The sequence below is a fragment of the Phycodurus eques genome, unplaced genomic scaffold (assembly GCF_024500275.1).
Source record: "Phycodurus eques isolate BA_2022a unplaced genomic scaffold, UOR_Pequ_1.1 contig_177, whole genome shotgun sequence".
In the NCBI taxonomy this organism is placed as follows: Eukaryota; Metazoa; Chordata; class Actinopteri; order Syngnathiformes; family Syngnathidae; genus Phycodurus; species Phycodurus eques.
Genome location: NW_026904174.1, coordinates 48,698 through 71,092, shown reverse-complemented (window position 1 = coordinate 71,092; position 22,395 = coordinate 48,698). Strand labels below are relative to the sequence as shown.

At 42.0% G+C, this 22,395-nt stretch overlaps 1 protein-coding gene and 1 long non-coding RNA gene across 2 annotated transcripts; one reads left to right on the top strand and one right to left on the bottom strand.

Moving 5' to 3' along the window:
• Positions 1-1,857: 1,857 nt before the first annotated feature.
• On the bottom strand, positions 1,858-6,737 carry LOC133398436 (uncharacterized). Its single transcript, XR_009767814.1, has 3 exons — positions 6,616-6,737; positions 5,833-5,950; positions 1,858-1,935 (listed from the first exon to the last, which is right to left on the bottom strand). It is a non-coding gene; the product is annotated as an uncharacterized LOC133398436 (long non-coding RNA).
• Positions 6,738-11,824: 5,087 nt separating this feature from the next.
• LOC133398441 (uncharacterized) lies at positions 11,825-20,971 on the top strand. The gene is made up of 2 exons (XM_061669987.1): positions 11,825-12,341; positions 18,181-20,971. Exon 2 carries the CDS (start codon positions 18,488-18,490, stop codon positions 20,471-20,473), a length of 1,986 nt encoding a protein of 661 aa, XP_061525971.1. The 5' UTR covers positions 11,825-12,341; positions 18,181-18,487; the 3' UTR covers positions 20,474-20,971.
• Positions 20,972-22,395: the final 1,424 nt, after the last annotated feature.

Here is a 22,395-nt window from a genome sequence, read left to right as displayed (position 1 = left end):
TGAGACGAGACCCAACGACAACGAGTGGTTTGTGAAACAACACAACGCACAAAAAGTGGTTTGGGAAAACATTGCCTTACCTTGTGAAACCGTTCAAGAAAAAGGAAAATACGCTGGTAAGCGGCAGCTCTGACTCACTGAAGACCTCCCGGTTCAGAGGGCAGACTGTGGAAAAAAACCCACCCACTTGCTACCTGCATGTAGATATTGGCAGATTGCTGGTGGGGGGGGGGCGTTTTGCAGCGAAGCGCAACCACTCAGCGGAGGAGGGGGCAGGGCCGAGGCTTGTGAACATGAGTTGGTTGAAGGCGTAAATCAACGTTCGCTGACACGAGTGACATTTGTAAAATGCTTCACAATTACTGTGGCGAACGAAAACTCACCTTTAAAGCTTGCGGGAAGTCCAGCTCATTTTTAAAGTTTAAAAAGCGGACGCCGACACCGCTTGCATTTATAAAATACTTCACTATTACTGTGGCGAATTAAATCTCATCTTTAAGGCTCGCCGGGAGTTTAATTATTTTAAGCTACAAATAGATAACTCCCACACGAACATTATCGCGTGCGAAGGTCTACTGTTTTTGTCGGCTTGCTTTTATTTTTGGCCGACCGAGACCCTGATAATTGCGGCTGGATAGTTTGTGTGTGTGTGTGGAGGGGGCGGATGATCAAGGCGAAGGTTGTCACAACTGACACCCAATGCGTGAAAATCAAAAGGAAACACACAATTCAAATAAAATGATAGGAGGGGAAACGGGATGCTCTCTTGATTTTTAAAGGTTCAAAAACAGGTTGGCTTTGACACACAATTGCAACAACATGCTTGAGATGAAGGCATCCGGCAAGATACCACTCTTCGTACATCATTAAAAAAAAAAAAGTTGCAAAAAAATAAAAAGCAGTTTGTAAAAAAACGGCGGTTTAACAACAGAAAACGAAGTCAGCAACTGCCAGCCACCAGCTCACCTCACCACATTAAAAATCACCAAACGAACGTTATAAACGTGTTTAAGCACCGTAGTTCGACAGCAGGAGCACACCAACACGTTGGTCTTCCCACTGAACGCGCCTAACTGTTTCACGTCTGCTGAGACGTTAGCGCCGGCACCGAAGTCAGCATCCAAATGCACAACGCGCATTGCGGCGCGTTCTCCCCTGACTGCTCATTGCCAAGGATGATGATGATGATGATGATGATGATGAAAGAGTCGTCAAGCGATAGAAGTGCACCCAGGAAATATATTTATTTTAGAAAATAAAGTGCACGGCAATCTACGGAAGCGTATTGCATTCACTGGGCTAAAAAAAACAAAAACAAAAAACTGGGGGGTTCTCGTGAATTGGCTGTCTGTGTAATCTGCAGCAAAACAATTAGACGGAACAAAATTTGGTGACTATTAGTATTTGCTTATCATGTCGTCTCTCAAACATATAAACAGATCAAACGTACAAACATTCCCATCCATCCTAGACTGATAACAAAAGTGAATTGTTGAAAGGGTAGAAAGAAAATTTTCAATCAATCTGTGCTTGTGTGTTATTGTTTCTTGCATTACTTACACAGACCCTAAGCTAACAAAATCTTCTCCTTATATGCTATGGCCCACATTCACAGTCTAAACAATCATGGCTGGCTGAATGGGGAACAGAAAAATGTGTATGTGAACATCAGTCACTTACTCTTATGCTATGTCCATTGCATGAGTGTTGCTGGACAATATTGCCTCAATTTCAGCTCGAAGCTCAGGATAGCTACTGTAAGTTGATGCCCATTTTCTTACTAAGTTTTTGGAATAAGGAAAGTCTCTTTGTATCAACTCCGCCTCATCTCTGTTTTTCCACTGAGAAACGCCTTGTAGCAATCCTATCACCATAGGCTGGAATGTAAGAGGCCAAAGCAGCATCATCTATTTCTCCAATTATCGAGCTGTCAATCTATATTTAAAAAAAAAAAAGAAAAGAAAACATAAGACATGATGAAACAAACTATTATCTCCAAGAATATTTACTTCTGTGTTTAATTCTCGGACAACAAATTACAAATGCCTAATGCAGATGATAACACAGTGGACAGTGTAAGACAATAAAAACAGATTTGGAAGCTGGCAATAATGTGAGTGCGCTAATATAACATCAGACATTTACGTTTACAGCTAAGTTTCTAATAGAGAATGCTCAGACCATATCTTAGAGAACCTGATGACCCTGCATGTGAAACATCTTGTTCACTCCAGATAAAGAGTCAAGTCTACAACCGTTTGCAGAGGTTCACCTTTTTTTTGCAAGTTTAAAAAAAAAGATTTTGCAACTGTAAGACACAGGTATTTGGAACTGAAAAATACAGTATAGTATTTCAGTCTTAAGCTAAATCAACTACTGAAGAGCTAGGAATTATGACAACTCCTTTTTTAGATGAGCATAGTAATTCTCTAAATTATACTTAGTCCCCACCACCACAATGTCGTCTGTATTTTTTCATTTTAAAATTCACGCTGCGGGCCCAATTGTAGCCCCCCAGCGGTCAAGTTTTGGCCTGCGGGCTGAATGTTTGACACCCCTGGTCTAAAATGTATTGGTAAAAGTATAATCATAAATTAATTTGAATGTAAAATATAGTTGAGAAAATAATCTAAAAATTAATAGATACCAGCAGGAACAAATTTCCTGTGACTTACATCTTCTTTTCCTTTCGGCTTGTCCCGTTAGGGGTCGCCACAGCGCGTCATCCTTTTCCATGTAAGCCTATCTCCTGCATCCTCCTCTCGAACACCAACTGCCATCATGTCTTCCCTCACGACATCCATCAACCTTCTCTTTGGTCTTCCTCGAGCTCTCTTGCCTGGCAGCTCCATCCTCATCATCCTTCTTCCAATATACTCACTATTTCTCCTCTGGACGTGTCCAAACCATTGAAGTCTGCGCTCTCTAACTTTGTCTCCAAAACATCGAACCTTAGCTGTCCCTCTGATGAGCTCATTTCTAATTTTATCCAACCTGGTCACTCCAAGAGCGAACCTCAACATCTTCATTTCCGCCACCTCCAGCTCTGCTTCCTGTTGTCTCTTCAGTGCCACTGTCTCTAATCCGTACATCATGGCTGGCCTCACTACTGTTTTATAAACTTTGCCCTTCATCCTAGCAGAGACTCTTCTGTCACATAACACACCTGATACCTTCCTCCACCCGTTCCAACCTGCTTTGACCCGTTTCTTCACTTCCTGACCACACTCACCATTGCTCTGGACGGTTGACCCCAAGTATTTAAAGTCCTCCACCCTTGCTATCGCTTCTCCCTGTAGCCTCATTCTTCCCCCACCAGCCCTCTCATTCATGCACATATATTCTGTTTTACTTCGGCTAATCTTCATTCCTCTTCTTTCCAGTGCATGCCTCCATCTCTCTAACTGTTCCTCCAGCTGCTCCCTGCTTTCACTGCAGATCACAATGTCATCTGCAAACATCATGGTCCACGGGGATTCCAGTCTAACCTCATCTGTCAGCCTATCCATCACCACTGCAAAAAGGAAGGGGCTCAGGGCTGATCCCTGATGCAGTCCCACGTCCACCTTAAATTCTTCTGTCACACCTACAGCACACCTCACCGCTGTTCTGCTGCCCTCGTACATGTCCTGTATTATTCTAACATACTTCTCTGCCACTCCAGACTTCCGCATGCAGTACCACAGTTCTTCTCTGGGTACTCTGTCATAGGCTTTCTCTAGATCTACAAAGACACAATGTAGCTCCTTCTGACCTTCTCTGTACTTTTCCATCAACATCCTCAAGGCAAAAAAATGCATCTGTGGTACTCTTTCTAGGCATGAAACTATACTGTCGCTCGCAAATACTCACTTCTGTCCTGAGTCTATCCTCCACTACTCTTTCCCATAACTTCATTGTGTGGCTCATCAACTTTATTCCTCTATAGTTGCCACAGCTCTGCACATCACCTTTGTTCTTAAAAATGGGCACCAGTACACTTTTCCTCCATTCCTCAGGCATCTTCTCACGCACTAGAATTCTATTGAACAAGCTGGTCAAAAACTTCACAGCCACCTCTCCTAGATGCTTCCATACCTCCACAGGAATGTCATCAGGACCAACTGCCTTTCCATTTTTCATCCTCTTTAATGCCTTTCTAACTTCCCCCTTACTAATCATTGCCACTTCCTGGTCCACCACACTTACCTCTTCTACTCTCCCTTCTCTATCATTTTCCTCATTCATCAACTCCTCGAAGTATTCTTTCCATCTAGCAAGCACACTGCTGGCACCAGTCAACATATTTCCATCTCTATCCTTAATCACCCTAGCCTGCTGCACATCCTTCCCATCTCTATCCCTCTGTCTGGCCAGCCTGTATAGATCCTTTTCTCCTTCTTTAGTGTCCAACCTGCCATACATGTCATCATATGCCTCTTGTTTTGCCTTTGCCACCTCTACCTTTGCCCTGTGTCGCATCACAATGTATTCCTTTCGCCTCTCCTCGGTCCTCTCAGTGTCCCACTTCTTCTTAGCTAACCTCTTTCCTTGTATGATTTCCTGTACTGTGAGGTTCCACCACCAAGTCTCCTTCTCTCCTTTCCTGCCAGAAGATACACCAAGTACTCTCCTGCCTGCTTCTCTGATCACCTTGGCTGCAGCGGTCCAGTCTTCTGGAAGCTCCTGCCGTCCACCGAGAGCCTGTATCACCTCTTCCCGAAAAGCTGCACAACACTCGTCCTGTCTCAGCTTCCACCACATGGTTCTCTTCTCTGCCTTTGTCTTCCTAATTTTCCTCCCCACCACCAGAGTCATCTTACACACCACCATCCTATGCTGTCTAGCCACACTCTCCCCTACCACTACCTTACAGTTGGTAACCTCCTTCAGATTACATCGTCTGCACAAGATGTAATCCACCTGTGTGCTTCTACCTCCGCTCTTGTAGGTCACTCTATGTTCGTGCCTCTTCTGGAAAAAAGTGTTCACTACAGCCATTTGCATCCTTGTTGCAAAGTCTACCACCATCTGTCCCTCCAAGTTCCTTTCCTGGATGCCGTATTTACCCATCACTTCTTCATCACCCCTATTACCTTCACCAACATGTCCATTACAATCTGCACCAATTACGACTCTCTCTCTGTCTGGGATGCTAAGAACTACATCATCTAGCTCCTTCCAGAATTTCTCTTTCACCTCTAGGTCACATCCTACCTGTGGGGCATAGCCACTAATCACATTACACATAACACCCTCAATTTCAAATTTCAGCGTCATCACTCGATCTGATACTCTTTTCACCTCCAAGACATTCTTAGCCAACTCTTATTTTAAAATAACCCCGACTCCATTTCTCTTCCCATCGACACCATGGTAAAATAATTTAAACCCTGCCCCTAAACTTCTAGCCTTACTGCCTTTCCACCTGGTCTCCTGGACACACAATATATCAACCTTTCTCCTCATCATCATGTCAACCAACTCCCGAGATTTTCCTGTCATAGTCCCAACATTCAAAGTCCCCACATTCAGTTCTAGGCTCTGTGTTTTCCTCTTCTCTTTCTGCCGAAGAACCCGCTTTCCACCTCCTCTTCTTCTTTGACTTCGACCCACAGTAGCTGAATTTCCAACGGCGCCCCGCAGGTTGACGGCGCCGGTGGCGGACGTTGTTAACCCGGGCCACGACCGATCCGGTATGGAATTCTTTGGATGAACGCTCATATTTGTTTGGCGAGGTTTTAAGCCGGATGCCCTTCCTGACGCAACCCTCTGCATTTATCCGGGCTTGGGACCGGCCTACAGTTTGCACTGACTTGTGCCACCCATAGGGCTGCATTTCCTGTGACTTACATGATCTTGTTTAATTTTCTGAATACTCTCCTCATGAACACCTCTGTTGCGTAGAAATTCCCACAGACCATCATCATCTTGTGGGAGGCCAGGGGTTGAGGATGTAGCCATTGCAATGCTGGCAATGAAAAAATGTAGGAAAAGGGCATCATCGATATGTGTAATCATTTGAAACTCAACCTGTCATCAAATGTGCTTACTTTAATGTGCTTACTCAAATCACCACCAAAACTGATTTGTGTTGTGTCCTTGTGTAATGAAAGCCTTGACTGGTTATTCAAAAATAATAACATAACGGCACTCTAATAGTGCAAAAGACTAAACTCAGCAGCTCAATGTGGGCTTTTATCAGTTTTGTTGTTGTTGTTAACAGTATTTCAATAGTCTACTGGCAACGTTCTGTGTTGTTTACATGCTTACGTGCCCCATGTTAAACAATTAACACTGGTACTATGCCTCTGTAGTGTTAGTGTATACTTGGTGTATAAACTAACGTTACAACGAATGTCTCGTTCTACTTACGGAAGCGTAATGTTATTGTATACTAACGTGATGATGAAAAGCACGTTGTCAAGTCAAGGACGAGCAATGAACAGCATCAGCTAAACATATAGTAACTGTTACCTTACTGAAATCATGTCGAGGAGACGTTCGACTTCGTCAATTACTTACTTGCTACATAAAACCATATAGTAAATATTGGCTTACATTAGAATAGTATGCAGTCTAAAACTAAAGTATTTAGAGTATTATACAATGTGTGTTACTCATTATGTGACTTACCTTAATTGAAGCGGTAATGTAAACGCGTATGGGCAGGTTGAAGGTGTGCGAGCAGTAATCCGCCATGAGTGAGTCCGCAAAGAGTCACTTGCAGTTCGCAGGTTCTCGTGTGAGTTCGATGTGTCCCGATAACTCAGAAGAAAAATTAGTCCGAAAAACAGAAAAAAAAAATAGTCTGAAAAACAGGTGGAAAAAAAATTTGTCAGAAAAACAGAAGAAAATAGTCAGAAAAACAAAGCCCTCAAAAACATTACTCAGAAAAACAGGAGTTTTTTTTATTTATTTTTTTATCCAAGTGAATGTAGCAATCAACACACTTTGTAAACATGTTTCCCAAAATAAAGTGCACATCAAGTAAGGCACTGTGGATGTAAAATACACAAAAACACACACACCCACACAATCTTGACAAATATGTAAAAAAAAGATCAAATGAAAAGCACACCCCACTGTGCAAGTCAAAATCACAGCAAACGTTTTAAAGAGGCAAGTCAACAGCGCAGCGAACGTTTTAAATAGTTTACAAAGTTGAAAGCACAGCAAACATTTTAAATAGCTTAAATAGTAAAAAAAAAAAAAAAACGCAGCAAACCTAAGGAAATGTAAAACAATAAAAAAAAATCTGTTTACAAAAGTAAAAAGCGATGAAAACTATTTCCAAAACTTGAGAGCAGGCAAAAGATTTCTTGGGGCTGAGGTTACGGTGTTCCCTGATGCTTGTTTTTTCCTCGGGCCTTCTCCAGAAGTAGACCTTGAGTTTGCCCGGCGATTCCTGAGCGCGTTTGGTCTTCTTCTCCTTTTTCGGCTGGTATTCGTCGTCCGCCACCTCCGCTGTCTCCCCCGCCACATCCGCTGCAGTCTGCTGCGCCACCCTCTTCTTCTTAGGCTCCAACGGATCCTCCTCATCCTCCTCCTCCTCACACTTCTTCTTCTTGTTTTACTTGTCCTCTCTGAGCCCTTCTATTCTTCCGGAAGAGCTGATTTGCTTCTGTACAGCCTCGGGGTTATTCTCACAATTCTGGAAAAGAGGTGAGGGGATTTGTCAATGCGCGTTAAATCTGGCTGGAAGGGGCGTGCATTCAGTGGAGCGGCAGCTCTCGGGCCATACTCACCCAGATGGCCTGGGAGATCCTGAGGTCCGTTAAGTTTGGCTCGAGGGAGAGGCCCATATCCTTCCAAGCAGCGCGGAAATTGCTGGCAAGGCCCGTGAAGACGCCGCTGCCATTGTTAGCCAGGAAGTAGTTGTTAGGCGGGTTGGCCTTCCGGCGCAACTGACCCCACCGTTCAAACCAAGAGAACTCTTTCGCGTTCAGGAAAATCTGAGCATTGCCGTGCGTCCTGAGTGTCTTGTGTTGCACTACCTGTAAACAAGAGGAGCAGGATCGGTGCGCCACGAAGGCGTGGGCGCAAAATAAAAGAAAAGCGGCGAGAAGTGTCATGCGGGTACTCACGTCGATAAGGTAGCCCTCCTCCGGGCTGCCCTGAGCATTGTCCACCTCAGTGACAGTCATATTGACCAGGACACTGTAGCGGTGGCCGTAGAGGGCAGTGAGGTAGGCGGCCAGGTACCCGAAGAACTGGAAACGGAGGTTTGAGTTTTCCCTGTTTTGCTTTTCCATTTTTTCTGAGAACAGAGAGAGAGAGAGAGAGAGAGAGAGAGAGAGAGAGAGAGAGAGAGAGAGAGAGAGAGAGAGGGAGGGAGAGAGAGTGATAGTTATCCAAGTGTGAGGGCCTTGGCAAGCGCAGTGGGCGTGGCGAGTGCTGTGTCACACACCTAGCAGCACGGGGATCTTGGCCGCAGACAGTTGGCGGCAGGCCAGCAGGTCCATCATGCTCACCTGGTTGGCGCTTTTGCACCATTTGACCATAGTCTGGTGCTCGACCACCGGGCGGCTGATTTCCTGCACCAGCTTCTTGATCTGCTCATGCACCAGGGATAGGCGATCCCTTTTCAAGCGAATATATATTGGTCGGTGTTTCCTCAGGTACTCTATAAATTGTTGCACCTGCCTCATGAACTGAATATTTGTCGAGATTTTCAGGTCCTTGGCATGCAACAACTCGGGGAATCTGTGAGAACAAAATTGAAAAAACGAAATGCAATTCAAAATACAATTTTTAAAAAAATCACAGTTTACATGCATGGCAGCGGCGGCAGCGAATCGAGCGTTTGCACGTACTTCTGTAAGTGCGGCCGATTGTCAAGGAACCGCCAGTCCCACATATTCTCCGACTGCCATCCCTCAATCATATAGGACACGAAAAACAGGACTCGGCTCACTTGCGTGACAGCATTGTACTTCATTTTCTTCGACCCATTCTGCGGGAAAATATGTTTCTGATATTCCTCAATGTAGGCCGCTGTGGAGACAGGACAGAGGCGGCGTTAACGTACAGCGCCAGTGCGGTGGCACACGCGCCCGTGTGGACACTCACCGATGCAATTGGGGAATTGGAGTTTCATTGCTTGCCTTCTAGTGTTCTTTCCAAACAATTTGTATGCTTTACGGCGAAGACGCTCTGCAAAGAGGGGGGGGGAAAAAATAAATAAATAACTATATATATATATATATATATATATATATATATATTTATATATATAAAAATATATATATTTTGATATATATTTTTTATTTTATTTTTCAAGACACACACACACACACACACGTGCGCACGCACGCAAACACGCACGCTCACGTTTTGCTGCCTCATTGGGGAGACCCTCATCCTTAAAGAAAAAGAAGAACACAGTGAGCATCACATGGCGCCGACAGTCCGGCTGAGCACTTTACACTCACATCGCTGGAATCCCGCGGCCTGCCGAGATCTGTGGCCCCCCAATCATCGTCGTGCTCTTCCTCACAATCCCAATCCTCATTCTCATACTCAAACTTTTCACCCTGGGACTTGTCGCTTTGAATTGCATCGCACGGACCGTCCTCGCCCTGGAGCTCCTCATCATCTGGTTCTTCACGCTCTTCCTCAATAGGACACTCCGACTCCCATGCCACTGATCTCTTCAAACGAGTACGGGAGAAAATGCACAGACAGACAGGCGAGTGTCAAGACAGACAGGCGAGCGTGCAGACGGAAGAAGTCCAAGTACTGGCCTACCCCAGAAGGGTGCACGTCAATCCTCGACTCCAGAAGCTCAAACTTCATCCCGGCCTTCAGCTCAGAGACTTGCTTTTCCAATGATCTTATGGTGGCCAGATGGGCGGCACAGTCCAGACAACCGCTGGATGGAATATCCACCTCCACCTCCTCCTTCTTCTCCTCCTCAGCAGCCTCATTCTGAGCATTCAAATCTCGCTGGCTGACCATGGGCGGCAGCGGATTGGACGAGCGCAGGTGTGCCAGTTGCTTTACAAAAACAAAGGCATACAAAACACGTTTGTATTGCATCAAAAGGCACATTCCGGCGGACATGAGACAAGACCCAACGACAGCGAGTGGTTTGTGAAACAACACAACGCACAAAAAGTGGTTTGGCTTGACCATGTGAGACTGTACAAGAAAAAAGAAAATACGCTAATGAGCGGCAGACAAATAGATAACGCCCACACGTGATTTTTAAAGGTTCAAAAGGCAGCCGGCAAGATACGACTCTTGGTACATAATAAAATAAGGTTGCAAAAAAATAAAAAGAGGTTTGGAAAAAAACGGCGGTTTAACAACAGAAAACGAAGTCAGCAACTGCCAGCCACCAGCTCACCTCACCTCATTAAAAGTCGCCAAACGAACGTTATAAACGTGTTTAAGCACCGTAGTTCGACAGCAGGAGTACACCAACACGTTGGTCTTCCCACTGAACGCGCCTAACTGTTTAACGTCTGCTGAGACGTTAGCGACGGCACCGAAGTCAGCATCCAAATGCACAACTCACATTGCAGCGCGTTCTCCCCTGACTGCTCATTGCCAAAGATGATGATGATGATGAAAGAGTCGTCAAGCAATAGAAGTGCACCCAGGAAATATATTTATTTTAGAAAATAAAGTGCACGGCAATCTACGGAAGCGTATTGCATTCACTGGGCTAAAAAAAAAAAAAAAAAAAAAACTCCCGTTTTTCTGAGCCTTTCTTTCTGTTTTTCGGACTAATTTTTGTTCCACCTCTTTTTCTGACTATTTTTGTCTGTTTTTCGGACTAATTTTTTCCCCCTGAGTTATCGGGACACACCGAACCCACGCGAGAACCTGCGAACTACAAGTGACTCTTTGCGGAATCCGGAGTAAGCAACATGACCGGCTTATTCAGTTTGATCAAGTTTTATTTTGATATGGGTTTAAGACACTGGGAGATACTCCTGTCTTTGAGTCGCATAGATGATATTGTTATTAGTTTGTCGACATTACGCAGGCACCTGCGGACTACTGCGGTCAAGCCAGCCTCCACTCGTAAAGTAGCAGTCAAGCCAGCCGCCCCTAATTTTGTTCATACTAGGCATTACGGTAATAGGTCGCCAACTCGCGGCGAAAGCCACCTTCAAAATAAAAGCTTCCCAATAATACGGACGTAAGTGCTCTTCGGGTAAGGGATGCAACCAGCAAAGTTAATTTGAATCTTGTGATACATTACATACATACATACATTAAAAAAATTACTTTATTTGATATCTGAGGAAAAATAAATGGCAATGGACTGCACTTATATAGCGCTTTATCTACATCATCACAGTGGCCAAAGCGCTTTACAAAGACTCATATTCACACACACATTCATAAACCAATGGGCGACTGCTGCCATGCAAGGCGCTGCCACGCCCACTGGGAGCCAATTAGGGTTCAGTGTCTTGCCCAAGGAAACTTCGACATGCAGAAAGTCGTAGCAGGGATTCGAACCTGTTCTACCGACTGAGCCAAAGCCACCCCAACATAATCCCATTGGTATCGCAAGACAAGTTCAGATCTGTGTGACAGACCACCAAGGACTCCGCGAAAAGAGGTTTGATGAAGATCTGATATTGTATTTCAAAATAAAAATCTCTGAAAACTGCATATGTTGCTTTCATGACCCCTGACTGAAAACAATCTGTTAAATCTTTTTAATGAGATATCGCAACACCGGTCCAGTTCTGGGGGACACTACACCACCCCCCACCCCCCCCAGGTATCCAGCAAAAGAGGTCTGTTAGATATATCTTAGTAGTTATCATTTATTTGCTTAGCTTGCATTAGTATTTTGCATTAGTAGCTTGCATTAGAATTATGGACAATATTTAGATAGAAAGATGTCTCGCCTTCAAGAAGATGACTCAGCAACATTTGATGGAAGGGCGCCTTGACCAAGGACGTGATCGGATGTGGTCGGGGACGGGACAGGTGTCGTCTGGTCCTATGTTTTGTGTTGTGTCTTAATGCTTAGAATATTATGTCTTGTAGAACTCTCCTATTTTCAAATAAATGTAGGAGCGACGGGGGAGATTGTTTAGAGCGTGTTGAGAGGCTGTAACCTGAACAATCTCCCATGCGCCCTCCTCATGAGTAAAATGACCAACGTCTTCATTCCTTTTGTGTTTATTCATAATAATGTTTGGTGAGATAAATCCAACATTAAATTGGTCCTTCGAGCCGGATGTCAACACACCCGAGGATTCCAGTTGTGGAGCCGACACCCAGTTAAGAGACCGTGGCCACGGCAATTGAGACCCTTTCCGGGACTGGTCTTCGTTCTTCTCAACTGGGATCTGAAGGTTGACGACAATCCACAGGATTGAAGACGACTGGTGAGTTAAATTTTTTAAAAAATTTTTTGAAGAATGAATGTATCGCGCGACAAAGAAGTCTGCGGCGAAATAAACCTTGTGTAATACTAGTCACTGGCAAGTAACTGATGGACGGCGGAGTCCGACAAATTCCGCATGGACGGCGGAGTCCTATACGTGCTGAAATTCCGTGTTAAAATAAAAAAAAATAATAAAAAAAATAAAGGACGGCGGAGTCCTAGACGTACTTAAAATTCCGTGCCTTCGTGTTTCCGTGTTTCCATGTTTCGTGTGTTTGTTAAAACGTTACTAATATCGTGTGTGTGTGTGTGTAAAAGTTTGGATGTAAGAGACTGGATTGTAAGTGACAACTGAGTTTGGAAGCAGAGGCAAGAAACCTCCGCCCCATTCGGGGTAGAAGGTTGAGGTTTACCAGAACTCAGACATTCATTGTCACCCAGTCATATTTTGAATAAAGTCAGTATTAGGTCACTCTAGGTGCAAATAAACTGACTTCCAAATTCACAAAAATGGGAAACAATAACAGTAAAACGAATCCAACAGAAAGCCTGACGTGTAAAGATTGGAAATATGTACAACTACAAAACCCTTCCAAAATAAAACATTTAAACACGTGGATAACCAAATACAGTTTCGCTGGCCAGCTGAATTCGAGAAAATTAGTTCAACTTCGAAACAAAATAAAGGAACGGCACAATAATAATATATCACAAATGGGAAAAGATGGATTTGACGACTTACTTTTTTGGCTAAATATGGCGTCTAAAAGAGAAAAGGAAGAAGAGAAAAAGAAAAACTTAACAGATGAACTAAAAGAGCAAACAGAAAAGGATAAAAATATATTGTTCCAAAGACAGGAAGATGACGAGACAGGACTAAAGATAAGAAACTATTACACAAGCATCAGCGCCCTTGTACCCGGTTTTGCCACCTCATGAGCATCCTCCAACTTGTGAATCAGAAACTCATCGAGTTTTACGATCAGGAGGAGTACAAATGCATTGGTCTAAAAATATGGGGGAAACATTTTCTCCCGTTCCCAAAATGGCAAATACAACCTCAAACGAGGGGGACATGGATTTATATCCGATGATTGAGGTGGCAAATCCAAATGTACAAGAGGATCGCAAAGAAACTATTTTGGTCTATAGAACTTGGACTAATGAGGATGTGAAAAAGGCCGTAGCCGGCCTCATATCCTACAAAGTAGACATTGTCCAGTTTGTTGAGGATATGAAAAATCTTAGACATTCCTACCATTTAAACGGTGCAGAAACACAACAAATTTGGATGACTGCAATGGGGCCTGATTGGCATCTTTGCCGTGGAGATTGGGATCCAAAACATCATGGTGTTATAATGCCACATGATGACAGAGAATTACACCATCGAGTTAGAGCCTTGATAGAAAGAACCACAACCAGGTTCCGCAAAAGGGCGAATTACACGGAAATTGCAAGGATAAAACAAAAAGACGATGAACTATTTGAAGAATACAGGGTTAGAATGACCGCTTGTTTTAAAGCAAACAGCGGATTGACTGAGGATGCAAATCCTCAGGGCCCTTATCAACAACAGTTGAAAAATGCTTTACATGCGAACTCGAGAGAGCACATTAACAAATGGGTCGATAAACATTGGATAAACCTAGCAACTGGCTCTCTGGAGGAATATGTTAATCATGCCCTCCATGCAGAAAGAGTGTTAAGACAGAAAAAAAAAAATAATAATAATGTAGATGTCTTCCTCAACGGAGGAGCAGAAATTTACTATCAAGGCAAAAAGAGAGATAATTTTAGAGGACGCGGCAGAGGCCGTGGGATGGTAAGATATGGTCGAAAATATTATGATAATAACATCTGTTGGTGCTGTGGAAATAAAGGCCACATCGCACGTAACTGCCCGAAGAAAGATAACAAAGAAGACGGTCAAACAACCGCATGACTAAGCCAGCCTGCTTCCCAACACAACAAATCCGCTTCTGTAAACATTACGGAAAATGACGAAGTGGATTTCAATTTACAGGACATTCTAAGTTTGGATACTGAGAAACCTGAAATAATCTTATCAGTAAATGGGAAAGAAATGAACTTTCTTTGCGACACAGGAGCATGTAGAACTGCATGTCGGGAAAAGATTCCAGGTTCCAAACTATCGGGACATAAAGCAATAGTTAGATCAGCAAATGGACAAATTACTTTTGCCATGGAACTTGAGCCTGTGTGGATTAGAGACCCACAGGGGAAAACATGTAGAATGCCAATTTTCGAAGTCCCGGAGTGCCCTGTGAATTTGTTGGGAAGAGATGGCTTATTCCAACTAGGACTTGTACTCATTCCATCATCAAATGGAAATATTTTAGTGAAACGAAAACATGAATTAAAAAGAGAAGATCTCTATATGACACTGGAAAGCAGACAGAATACATTCTATTACACAATCGATATCCCTGACAAACCACCGTTAAACATGGGAGAGACTCTGATGTCTGCAGCCTTGCAGCTTATCACACAAATAGAAGATAAAAAAAACAGTGATGAGCTGCATATAACACTGTGGTACAAAAACACATCGGGTCCAGACTCAGTATATGAAAACAAGTTACGACATGCGACACATGATAACATTACTGTGGATTATCTGTACTCAGACAATAAAGCAAAAGTCGCGGCAGGAATTATTTTATCAGACAAATTAAAGGAACTGTATAAAAATACAAGTGTCCCACATATTTCAATGTGCAAAGATTATGAGTCACAGTGGAAATGTGTGGGAACATTAGTAAAACAAGGACAAGAGGCAGATGATTGGCAACAAATAGAAAACGACCTCGAATACAGTGCATCAACTGGTCTAATCAGGAAGGCAATATTTTGGACAATGCAGGGTGATGAAGGGAGACACATGCATCCTGTATGATTAGACCAGATGATTCTCACTGAAATTGATGAAGAGATGTTGAAAACAGTTCCACAAAAGTTATGGTCCGCAGGACCATTCGATGTAGGCCTTATTAAAGGGGCTTTACCAGTACAAATTAGACCAAAAACGGAATATAGGCCAGGGATTCGTCAATATCCATTAAAACCGGATGCACATGAAGGAATCAAACCGGTAATTGAAGCACTAATTAAAGCAGGAGTTATAGTGGCGTGTCCAGATTCACCATGTAACACACCAATTTTTCCCGTGAAAAAGGCCCCACCTTCAGTCGGTTGGAGGATGGTACAAGATTTGCAAGCTGTAAATTCTGCAGTGATACAGAGAGCAGCATGTGTACCAGATCCACACACATTGTTAAATTCATTAAGAGCAGACGCTACTGTGTTTACAGTAGTGGACATAAGCAATGCTTTCTTTTCTATACCAATAGAAGAGAACAGTCAATTTTGGTTTGCATTCACATTTGAGGGAAAGAAATATACATTTACTAGATTACCACAAGGTTACTGTGAAAGTCCAACAATTTATTCACAAATAATGACAACAAGCATGTCTACATTCACTCCCCCAGGAGGGAGCCAAATCTTATTATATGTCGATGATGTGCTTTTGGCATCTCCAGATGGAGAGACATGCATCAAAGATTCATTAGCCTTACTGCATCATCTAGCAGAGGAGGGACATAAAGTAAACAAAAATAAATTGCAATGGTGTAAAAAGCAAGTCAAATATCTAGGACATAATCTGAGTGTAGGAGGAAGGACTATATTAGAAGACAGAAAAACTATAGTTTTAAAAGCCCCTAAACCGCAAACAAAGAAACATATGATGTCATTTTTAGGCCTGACAAATTATTGTAGAGCATGGATTCCAAACTATGCAGAAATTATTGCACCATTGTCAAAATTGATGTATGAAGCAGACCTTAAAATGACATCACCTGTTCAATGGAATACAGAGGCAGAAAAGGCCTTCTGTGACATTAAACAACATTTGGTGTCCAGTACTGCGCTGGCCCTTCCGGATTATGATAAACCATTCATTCAGATGGTAGATTGTAAACACTATTACATGACCTCCGTACTTACACAACAATATGGTGATAAGCTGAGACCAATAGCTTATTTTTCAACTAGACTAGACAACGTGACGTGTGCATTACCGCATTGTGTCAGAGCAGTTGTGGCAGCTTCAATGGCAATAGAGAGCAGCTCCACAATTGTGTTATTTCATCCATTAACTCTTAAAGTGCCACATACAGTGTCTGCTCTCCTATTGCAAACCAATATGGCGTTTTTATCACCTGCAAGACATTTATCTTGCATGGCCATCTTGCTGTCACAACCACATTTGACTGTTGAGCGATGCACAACCTTAAATCCAGCCACACTAATACCCTTACCTGATGAGGGCACGCAGCATGATTGTCAGGAATTGGCTGAAAAAACTGCTAAATGTAGAAATGATTTGAAAGATCAACCTTTGAATAATGGACAGGTTCTGTATGTAGATGGTTCTTCGAAAAAAAATGAACTAGGAAAGATAAAAACAGGTTACGCAGTAGTAACTGATACTGTTGTGCTAAAAGCTGAGTCGCTACCGTCACACTACTCTGCCCAAGCTGCTGAATTAGTAGCATTAACCGAAGCATGCAAAATGATGATAAACAAGGATGTTACAATCTATACTGATAGCCAATATGCATATTCCACAGTTCATGTTTTTGCACAATATTGGGATAACAGAGGAATGATTACATCAACAGGGAAACCAGTAACGCATGCTGAATTACTTAAACAATTGTTACAGGCAGTGCAGCATCCACGAAAAGTGGCAATTTGCAAATGTGTTGCACATACATCTGGCACTGACAAAATTTCTCGAGGGAATGCATTTGCGGACAAAACCGCGAAAAAGGCAGCCTATAAACCATTTTTGGGTTTAATAAAAAATATTGAGCAACAGACCTTAGATGACCAAACACTAAAAGATATGCAACAACAGAGTCCACAACAAGAACGCAATTATTGGGAAAAACGAGGTTCAAGGCTACAAAATGATATTTATATTAGCACAGAAGGGAAACAAATACTTCCAAAGAACCTATTCAAATGGGCTGCTATATTGAGCCATGGTGTGTCACATGTCTCAACAGGAGGGATGGTGGCACAGATACATCGACACTTTACAACCTATGGTTTCAATTTATATGCAAAGAATTATTGTAGAGCATGCATGATCTGTGCACGACATAATCCTCAAGGGCAATTACGACCTACTAGAGGTCAATTTCCAGTGCCTACATACCCCTTCCAACGCATTCACATGGATTATATAGAATTAAATCAAAGTGAAGGAAAGAAATACTGTTTGGTTATCATAGATGCATTTTCTAAATGGATCGAATTATTCCCAACAAAATCACCTGATGCTCTGACGGTGGCAAAAGCACTATGTAAAGACATCATTCCAAGATATGGCATACCTGAAACCATTCACAGCGATAATGGGACTCATTTTGTAAATCAAATAATCAAAAAAAATAGGAACCATGTTCCACATTAATTTGAAAAACCATTGTGCTTACCACCCTCAGAGTGCAGGTCTCGTGGAAAGAATGAATGGGACAATAAAAAATAGATTGAAAAAATGTATGGAAGAGACAGGAAGGTCATGGACACAGTGTCTGGACCTCGTTAAAATGTACATCAACATTACAAGTACCACAGGTTTAACACCTTACGAAACATTGTTTGGAAGACCTTATAGACTTCCGTTGTTTAAACAAAAATGGGAACTTGATGACGAAACAAACTTAGCTGATTACATGAGAAAGTTGTTAGAGAAACAAAATGATTTAAAAGTATCTGCTGAAAGTAAACATGTTTCCCAGCAGGAAACCAAGTTGGTTGGACCGGGAGACTGGGTCCTAATTCGAAGCATCAAAAAGAAGCACTGGCATTCACCGAAGTGGGAAGGACCGTATCAAGTATTATTGACAACTCCAACAGCCCTAAAAATAGCAGAAAGAAATACGTGGGTTCATTTAACACACTGTAAAAGGGTCATTTCAGCTGAGTACTCAAATAGGGAAGGTGAGCAAAAGTCTGATAACGGAGCGGGAGCAGATGTGTAGATTCTGAAAACGCTTGCTGGTCAGTGAAGAAAAAAGACACCAACCCGTTTAGTGAGAACTCAGCAGAATGGCACACCCACGTTGGTTACGAGATTCGATAAGCTGTTACGCAGCAACTTTGGTTACTATAGTGTTGGTTTTGTTTATGTGGTACGTGGGAAGTCCCACACTAAACGATACAACGCATTTTTTAGATAGGAAATCACCTACCAACTGGACCAATATGACCAACCCAATAATAAAAAATTTGGAAGCATTAACTCGTACCAAAAGGAGTACAGTTGATGATCAGAACTGTGGGCATGACCTCCAAATGCGGCAAAACAGTTTAATATTTTGTGCCCCCCGAAATCAAGATACTTTAATCATAATTCCATATGCGGCTCTCACCAATGAAGCTCAAGAGAATGGGCAGAATTGGGGAGATAAATATGACTGGTATGCATCTATAGGCTTTGGATGGGAATACCTCATTGGTGAAACAGGTTATGATTGGTCCAATTGGTCATTAAAAGCAGCAAAAGAACATAGAAAGAAGTTTAACTTAAGCAAAACGACCCATAATTTAATATTGACATACAAGTCGAGTCACCCAATGTGTTTGATGGTGAGTTTGTGGGCATATACTGCGGGAAAAGATCCCCACTTCCAAGTAGCATTGTGTTATGGGAACCGCGTTAAACCAGAAATGCCATTAAAAACTTCAAAGAAAGGTGGACACATGTTAATGGTTAACAAAATAACTACTGATGATTGGTTCCTTGTAGTCACAGGAGTTTCAGGACAAAATAACAATTGGTTACTATTGGTGGAACAAGCAGCAAATGTAGCAAAAAAAGATTGTGTGGTTTGCATGGGTCCAAGGCCTTTGTTGCGAATAGTTCCGGCACAATTATCACAAAATTGTATTATTCCATTAATGAACGCTACTGTACCAACTAAGGGATGTAAATCATGGGATCGTATATATCCCGTAACAGAAGCAGATAAAAACAAACCGATGTTTTCTACTCTAGTAGCACCAAATAATTTCACTTGTATAAACATGATTAGTAAAGGCAAAAAATTAGGACCACTGAATGACACACAGTGTAAAGTAACCTTAAAAGTCGGACCAAATTTTATGCCAGTGTCACGGAGCGACATCTGGTGGTGGTGCGGAGATGATAGACTGTTTGATAGATTACCTAAAGATATATCTGGATTGTGTGCTATTGTCACTTTGATATTGCATGTGTCAGTATACCCTATCCCTGTTCAAGATTTAATGAAAAGGGCACCAATGTTTTTGTCTGATCTAGAACATAGACAAAAAAGAGATTTGTCCTGGCAGGGGCAAAATAATCCGACGTACATCGACGCCATAGGTGTTCCTCGTGGGGTTCCAAATCAATACAAATTGGCTGACCAAGTTGCAGGAGGATTTGAGTCTTTCATATGCTGGTGGTGTACGATTAATAAAAATGTTGATAGGATAAACTACATCCACTTCAATGTACAGAGATTAGGAAATTGGACTCAGAGTGGGTTGGAAGCTGTACATGAGCAGCTCAAGGCTACCTCTTTAATGACGTTCCAGAATCGCATAGCTGTCGACATGCTCCTCGCAAGAGAGGGAGGTGTTTGTGGTATGTTTGGAGAACAATGTTGTACATACATTCCAAACAATACTGCTGCGGATGGCAGCTTGACCAGAGCCATCGATGGTCTACGGACCCTCAATCACAAGATGAAGAGCCACTCTGGGGTAGACACTTCTTTGTGGGACAGCTGGATGGACGTTTTTGGTAAATATAAAACCCTAATTTCACCAATATTGATATCAATTGCTGTTTTTGCAGCCATTCTGACATTTTGTGGATGTTGTTGTATCCCATGCATTCGAGCTTTAATCAGTAGATTAATCACCACAGCCATAACCCCCATGGAGAACCGTATGGAGCTGATGTATCCATTACTGTTTGATAATAAAGATAATGATGATGATAATGATGATGATGATGATTATGCTTTAACTGATTTGTTTCCTGATCCAGATGATTACGATGTTTAAACTATAACATTCATGTATGACAAATCTACTCTGGGTGTAAATGTATTTGTTTCATAAAAATGATTCTACAGTTAAAAATCGAAATGAAGTGACTGTAAGATGATATGAGAATTTGTGCAAATACATGATAAACAGGAGGGAAATGTTAGATATATCTTAGTAGTTATCATTTATTTGCTTAGCTTGCATTAGTATTTTGCATTAGTAGCTTGCATTAGAATTATGGACAATATTTAGATAGAAAGATGTCTCGCCTTCAAGAAGATGACTCAGCAACATTTGATGGAAGGGCGCCTTGACCAAGGACGTGATCGGATGTGGTCGGGGACGGGACAGGTGTCGTCTGGTCCTATGTTTTGTGTTGTGTCTTAATGCTTAGAATATTATGTCTTGTAGAACTCTCCTATTTTCAAATAAATGTAGGAGCGACGGGGGAGATTGTTTAGAGCGTGTTGAGAGGCTGTAACCTGAACAATCTCCCATGCGCCCTCCTCATGAGTAAAATGACCAACGTCTTCATTCCTTTTGTGTTTATTCATAATAATGTTTGGTGAGATAAATCCAACAAGGTCCCATCAAAATCTGATGTGGCATTTCAAAATAAAAGTCCACTGAAATTGCTATATTTCACTGTCATGATCATGGATTTCAAAAATCCTTTAAAAAAAAAATCCGAGTTATCACAACACCAGACCAGTTCTGGGGGACACTACACCCCCCCCAGGTCTCCAACAAAACAGGTCCCATCAAAATCTGATGTGGCATTTCAAAATAAAAGACTCTTGAAATTGGTGTATTTCACTGCCATGATCACGAATTTCAAAAATTCTTAAAAAAAAAATCCTAGTTATCACAACACCAGACCAGTTCTGGGGGACACTACACCACCCCAAGACTCAAAAGAGGTCCCATCAAAATCTGATGTGGCATTTCAAAATAAAAGTCCACTGAAATTGGTGTATTTCACTGCCATGATCACGGATTTAAAAAATTCTTTAAAAAAAAGTCCTAGTTATCACAACACCAGACCAGTTCTGGGGGACACTACACCACCCCAAGACTCCAACAAAAGAGGTCCCATCAAAATCTGATGTGGCATTTCAAAATAAAAGACTCTTGAAATTGGTGTATTTCACTGCCATGATCACGAATTTCAAAAATTCTTTAAAAAAAAATCCTAGTTATCACAACACCAGACCAGTTCTGGGGGACACTACACCCCCCAGGTCTCCAACAAAACAGGTCCCATCAAAATCTGATGTGGCATGTCAAAATAAAAGACTCTTGAAATTGGTGTATTTCACTGCCATGATCACGGATTTCAAAAATTCTTTAAAAAAAAAATCCAAGTTATCACGACACCAAACCAGTTCTGGGGGACACTACACCACCCCAAGACTCCAACAAAAGAGGTCCCATCAAAATCTGATGTGGCATTTCAAAATAAAAGTCCACTGAAATTGGTGTATTTCACTGCCATGATCACGGATTTCAAACATTCTTTAAAAAACAAATCCTAGTTATCACAACACCAGACCAGTTCTGGTGGACACTACAACATCCCAAGTCTCCAACAAAACAGGTCCCATCAAAATCTGATGTGGCATTTCAAAATAAAAGACTCTTGAAATTGGTATATTTCACTGTCACTACCACTGAATTAAAACATTCATTAAAAAAATCTGTCAATACGACTTCTTTTAAGAAAAAATTTGAAATAATTCCGTTCGTATCGCAATACATTTACCCTTCATATATGTTGGAGACAATCACAGGATGCCACTACATTAATGCCATCACCATTTGATGTAGTATATCTGCAGTCTTTCAAAAACCACAGATTGTTTTACCATTAAATCTGATTTTTTTTGTGGGTATCAACATTAACAGTTTAACCACTCTTCGATACGACACAGTTCTTA

Coding starts and splice junctions, on each gene's coding strand:
- LOC133398441 (XM_061669987.1), top strand. CDS start 18,488: ATGGCACACCCACGTTGGTTACGAGATTCGATAAGCTGTTACGCAGCA.